Source organism: Elaeis guineensis, chromosome 7, assembly GCF_000442705.2.
Source record: "Elaeis guineensis isolate ETL-2024a chromosome 7, EG11, whole genome shotgun sequence".
NCBI lineage: Eukaryota > Viridiplantae > Streptophyta > Magnoliopsida > Arecales > Arecaceae > Elaeis > Elaeis guineensis.
Genome location: NC_025999.2, coordinates 7,391,082 through 7,397,225, shown reverse-complemented (window position 1 = coordinate 7,397,225; position 6,144 = coordinate 7,391,082). Strand labels below are relative to the sequence as shown.

Below are 6,144 nucleotides of genomic sequence, written 5' to 3'. Positions count from 1 at the left end.
CCTAAAACATTGTTATCATATTCAAAACTATTTCATAACTGAGTGCTATATTATAAACTAAGTTATTCATAATTTTTGGCATTGGACGCATGTGTATCTGCGAAATTAGTCATAGACACAGCCCTAAGTGTGTGGTCTGCCCTCCTTCCATTGCTTGTGAGAAGATGTTTGAGCTACGTGAGTCTGTGCAGTAGGAATTTGAGCAGCCGAAGGTTGATATGATCGAGTCCTCAAACATTGTGGTCTCTAAATTGATTAAGACCCTAAAATATTCTATGGGCACTCGGCTATCTTATGGCCCTGTTAGCCACACTTGAAATAAGTTCCATTTGTTCTCCTGCATTTCTTGCTATTATAGATACTATCACACACAGCACACTTAAGCCTGTCTTGTTGATTAACATTATCATAAAATCCTTGTTTCTCCCGATGAAATCAGTTGAATATTCAGAACCTTCAATTGCTCGAAATTTTATAGATCCCCTAAAATTCAATTCATTCTATCCAGCACAAGCCTCAAAATCTCTACCTCTTTTCTTTGGCTTTTCTTCTTCTATATTTTGGGTTTTCTTCCAGATAATTTCAATGCTCTTAGCCTTGTCTACTAGATCATCATAATTTGTTGAGTGCACTGTAGCAAGACCCCTTTGAATATATGGTATCAATCCCTCCTCAAACCTTCTCATCTTGGACTCATCATCCGCAACAAGGGTGAGAGCGAATTGGGATAGTTTGTCAAATTCTGTCTCATATTTGTCGACAGCCATTCCTCCTTATGATAAATTAAGGAATTCTCTTTCTAATTCTCTTAGCCACTGGCAGAAAAATATTTGGAATAGAAGACGGTGCAAAACCTCTACCATGTAACTGACCCATAGCGGAAGTTAGAGTGCGCTCCACAGACTTCCACCAATGATGAGCTCTATCCTGAAGCATATAAGTAGCAAATTTGATCTTTTCCTCATCGGTACATTCCATAGCTCTAAAGGCTTTTTTCATCTCATCTATCCAAGCCTCAGCCTCCTGAGGATTAGTAATGCCCTTAAAGGCTGGAGGGATAATTTTTCTAGACTTTATTATACTCTTCTATAATCGGATAGGTCAGGATTCTGTAATAGTGGGTGTAAAGACTACTGAGGTAACTCTCTTTATTGATGCACCAACCCCACAACCTCTTGAATTAATTCAAGCATTCGATCCAAATTTTCAGCTATATTTCTTGGTTGAATTACTGATTGGTACCAGATTGGTTGATTTGTAATCAGCTGATCAACTATCGCTTCTTGTTGAACATCAAGATTCATATTCTGATTTAAATGCCCTTGATCTTGTGGGTTTTTGGCCATCGATTCAGAAGGAACTTCATCCTGAGAACCTCTTATTAAATCACTTATTCTTCGGCTGGACCATAGTGGAGCACATTCTTGATTTCAATAAAAATAAAATAAGCATCATAATAATATTTGAGACAAAATAATTAACATAAATTTATTAACAGGAAAGCATGCACAAACAGAGACATCTCATTACCTAATTTCCATCCAAGACTCAATCTTTCCAATGAAACTAAGGATCCTTGAATCTAGGCTCTTATGTCATTATTTCTCTCATAATTAATCATAAATCCTAGTGATCTTAAGCTTAGACTTTGATACCATTAAATCTGTCACACCTCGAGTGTAACGGACGATGCATGCCTACAAGACGGACCCCACAGACATGCAAGGCTAGCTACCTAAAAAAATAATCTAACTATTTCAAAATAATTTTAAATCAATCACAAAATAACCTTAATCCTTGCAAATTAAGATCTCTTGAATGTTCTTGACAAACTAGCGCACTCTTCCAAATCCATAATCCGAAAAATAGAGAAAGAACACTTTTTCATGTTTAAACTTATTCCAACCCATTTAGCCAAAATTGAATACCAATTTGATAAAATGATCAATAGAACCAAATTTCTCAAATTGGTTTCAAGCTGTTTTTGTAGATGATCAATTCAATTTTGATTTCAATTTTAAGAAATTGATTTAAATCAATTTAATTTAATTGTACCTCAAAATTGACCTGACTCGCTTCTTGCATACCCCTACCATCTCAGATGCATATGCACGTCAACTTTCAAAGCTAAAATTCATTACGACTTCGAGAGAGCTTATGTTTGTGTGGATTAAGAATTATAGTGAATCCAAGTACCTTGCAAATAGATCTTATGATCTTATATTTGGTGCAATGGTGACACAATTGTTCGAATTTCTCACATCAACCTTACTGTTGTGGTCACTTAGTTACATACATAAATTTCCAAGCTTTCTCATGATATGGTTCATGAAACCATAATGAGTAAGCGTAAAATGCATGCTTCACATGAATTTGGATAATATTGGTATCAGGCATGCATTTCATATATGTCCCGTGAGGCTGAGTCCTACAAGACGTGTGTCTCTCATGGTGCTACGGCCCCTTATATATCATTCTCGTGAGGAATAGAAGTTTCTTGATAAGTTAATGTTGGATTTGCGTAATCCAAATAATTTTGTGCTGGATATATATTAAATAGAAATTTTTTTGTGGTGTTGCTTATTAAATAGAAAAACTTTTGGTGTTTTTTTGTTGGATTCATGTGATTCAAGTAGCTCATGAGGAGGACAAGTTCTATAGGATATGCATCCATTTTTCGCTTACCTAGCTCAAGCATGCAGCTTGAAAATTTCATTTCTCTTGCTCTTGCATGTGTAAAAATTATAGATATGGCCAAATATGAACTGAGGCTCAAACAAGTGTTTAAAGTTTTAGAAGTTGATGAAATAACTGAAACGATTGAGGAGTCGATCATCCACGATATATATTATTGTTTATTTGAACAGATATATAGGTTTTGTTTGCTTATTCAAATAGCACAGTATAAATAATTCAGTCCAACTTTTACATCAAGAAATTTGTATGCAGTTTCTAGTTGTTGTTGTCCATCCAGAATTGGGCTTGGAGCCAATCTACAGTCTTCTTGTCCAATTGGAAGGCCTTGGCAAGAACATAATCGGAGATTGGTGGCTTCGTTCCAAAGACTGCATTGGCTATGGTGATGACGCCAGGGTTCTGGCTGCTGAGACCGGCAATAGCAACAGCATTTGTCTTCCCGTAGTTGAATTGGAAATGGATGAGACCTTGAGGAAATACGAATACATCACCCTTGTTAAGGACCTTAGTGAAAAGCTGGTTGGGGTTAGATGTGACAAAGCCGACGTAGAGCGTGCCTTCCAACACTACAAGGATCTCAGTTCCCCTTGGGTGGATGTGAGGAGGGTTGAGACCATAGGGTGCAAAGTCTAGGCGAGCTAGCGAGATGCCAAGGGTGTTGAGCCCAGGAATTTGGTTCACATTGACTTGAGTCACATTAGAACCCAATTTGTTTCCTGTGTCACCGGGCTTGTCAAGGCCAGAGAAGAAGAAATCTTCGGGTTTGGCCATCTTCGGGTCCTTGCAGACAAACCCATTCACGAACACTGCATCAACAATTGCAAGAAGGGTAAGTATAAATGAAGAAATGATAAAAACTACACAGCATGCAGGCTAATTGCATGTGCAGTAACTAATTATAAGATAGCTGTTGAAGAGGAGTACCATCTGATTTACGATCAGCAACACAGAAGTCTTGGAGTTGACTAGGATCAGAAGCAATGGCGTGAGATGAAGCCAGAGCAAGGAGGGCAAGGAAGAGAAAATGGGCAGCCATCTGCTCTCCCTTAATTTCTAGCTAGCAGAAGAATAGCCAAGGATATGGAGCAAGGTAGTGTGGCCAAATAGCTTGGAGGAATTGGATATATATAGAGGGAGATGTACGTGCCTGTTCAGAGGCTTGAATTAGTCATGCAATTACTTTTTCACTAAAAGAGAGAGTATTCCCATGTTAGGTGACGGTTTTCTAATGTTTCCCATGCGTTTGTTCTTGTCCAACTTTCATTTAGACAAAGTCGTAGCGTCTAGGCGATAATATGTGTGGATGGAAGACTGACAAAGTAGTTTAGAGACTAGAAAACACGATATTGTTATATCAATCCGTCCACCCATTGGTTAAGGTTTGTCTCGTTCTCTTACAATATTTTCTTATATCAATCAATGGGGATCTTGGTGCAACCAATACCGAGTCGTTAGAGAACTGCAGTCCATGGGCAGGTATGTATATTATATTCAACTAAGATTTTGATATGGTCGCAATAAGCAATCATCAACCGACCTATTAGCTCACGCTGCTGTGATTTGCCAGGGAGAATGACGTGCTAGCACTTACGGTTTCCAAGGTAGCAGTTGAAGCCACCAAACTGGCTGAAATAGCCCATGTGATGGCAGGCTTTTGACTGGTAGCTTTTTCTAGGGTGTCCTAATTGAACCCTAACATTTTTTAATTATGATGGGGATCTTCTGTTGGTTAAAGCCACTCTTTTTTTTTTTTTTTTTCTTTGTTGTTTTTTGGATGATTGACAAAAGCTATTCACGTATTATGAGAATTAGTAGTAGTGGGGGTAGTGCCTTACTCCTATCACTTTCACTTCAGAACAAAAAAAAAAAAAAAGAGATGAGAACTAGTTGGCTTCCATAAGATTGGGGGAATGCAAATTGTTTGTCTTATTTTTGGAAGGTTGCTTTGGCAGCCAAGTATTGTTTTTTTATGAATTCTCCTCTATTAATTAGGCGATGTCAGGAACGTCGGATTCTGTAAAGATGGATGGCTGGTTGATGTCCGTCCTTGTTATCTATTTCCTTGATTGTTCCATAAAGTTAGGGGATCAGAATGTTTCAATGCATTTGGTTTTTTCCTCTTCTAATGTTTTGATCAGTTCGAATTTGGTATGTTTAAGGCATTTGGATCTGAGGGATTTAGTTGAGTATTAGTTGGGTTCAGTTTTATTAAATTAAAGAGTTGGCTTGGTTCTATTTCTTCTTTTCAGGGTTCTTGTTTTTTTTTTTGGTAAGGTCTTTTTAGGATTTTTTGAATGTAAAAGATATATTCAAATAGTAAGATACTCAGCTTGAAGATTTACAAGCTCGATCTCGAGTATGGCTCGATTGATATTCGAGTCGAGTCAAGTCAAATTCGAAGTATTACTTCTTTTCATTGAGTTAAACTTAAACTTGAAATATTAAGACTTGATCAATCTTGAGTTTGATTTTGAGTCTCAATATTTTGAATTGAGTCAATCTTGAGCCTTTAGCTACTCAATTCGGCTCAGGTCAATTGTACCCCTATATATTTTTAAGAAAAGACATTCAAGAATATTAAGGTTCAATGCAAGGATACAGGTGTTGCTGATTGAAATGCATTCATTGCTCTATTGGCTCTTTCCTTTTAAAAATTTAGGTCTTCCTCTTTGTGAAAGAAGGTTGTTGAAGTGCTCTTGGTTGCCTCTCATTGAAAATTTAATACAAAATTAGCTTCTCAATAGGGTAAGCTACTCTTTTGGAAGCAAATTACTTCCTTTTAGACTGCCTCTCTTTCAAGTTGAGAAATAGGCAAAATATTCTTTTTTGAGAGGATGCATGGATTGACTCTTTTCCTATTTGCTCTCTATTTACTAATTTGTGTGATAGAATAGTCAAGAAGTAAGTTGCAGTTAGCTCATATTGGAGCAAGCCGTCTCTTTCTTGAAGGATCAATCTAAGAGGTCCTTTGACTAGGGATGAGACAGCTCACTTTTCTGATCTATATAATATACTCTCTTTGATTAGGCCATTTGGTCAAGGTGATGTTGTCACGCCCCGAACCCAACACCCGGATTGGATACGTGATGGCCGCACACTCTTTAGAGCAAGCCCTAAAGAATATGCAAGGCTAAATTAAATCATTACAACCTTATCAACCATAATATTTAATTTCAATAATAATTCATAAAACTTGCATAATTACAATTAACATTCCTTGAATCCTCTGATCAGGTATCAACGGTACTCTATCTATGCATCCACTCACTCACAAATCCATACCATAGCCAACCATGGACATCTTGTAACTTTGAGAAGAAAAGAAAGATGAAGGGGTGTGAGCTTTACAGCCCAGTAAGAATTTTCATATCACACCAATATAATAATATAATCTGAAAATAAAGATAAGCATAACACATAGAAGTCGATGTTCACTGTCCAGAATAC

The 6,144-nt window shown here is 37.1% G+C and overlaps 1 protein-coding gene and 1 pseudogene across 1 annotated transcript; both read right to left on the bottom strand.

The window, feature by feature from the left end:
* Nucleotides 1-273: 273 nt before the first annotated feature.
* On the bottom strand, nucleotides 274-1,346 carry LOC140859261 (uncharacterized; annotated as a pseudogene).
* A 1,457-nt stretch (nucleotides 1,347-2,803) lies between these two features.
* Nucleotides 2,804-3,788, bottom strand: LOC140859184 (putative germin-like protein 2-1). The gene is made up of 2 exons (XM_073260815.1): nucleotides 3,622-3,788; nucleotides 2,804-3,503 (listed from the first exon to the last, which is right to left on the bottom strand). Exons 1-2 carry the CDS (start codon nucleotides 3,731-3,733, stop codon nucleotides 2,953-2,955), a joined length of 663 nt encoding a protein of 220 aa, XP_073116916.1. The 5' UTR covers nucleotides 3,734-3,788; the 3' UTR covers nucleotides 2,804-2,952.
* Nucleotides 3,789-6,144: the final 2,356 nt, after the last annotated feature.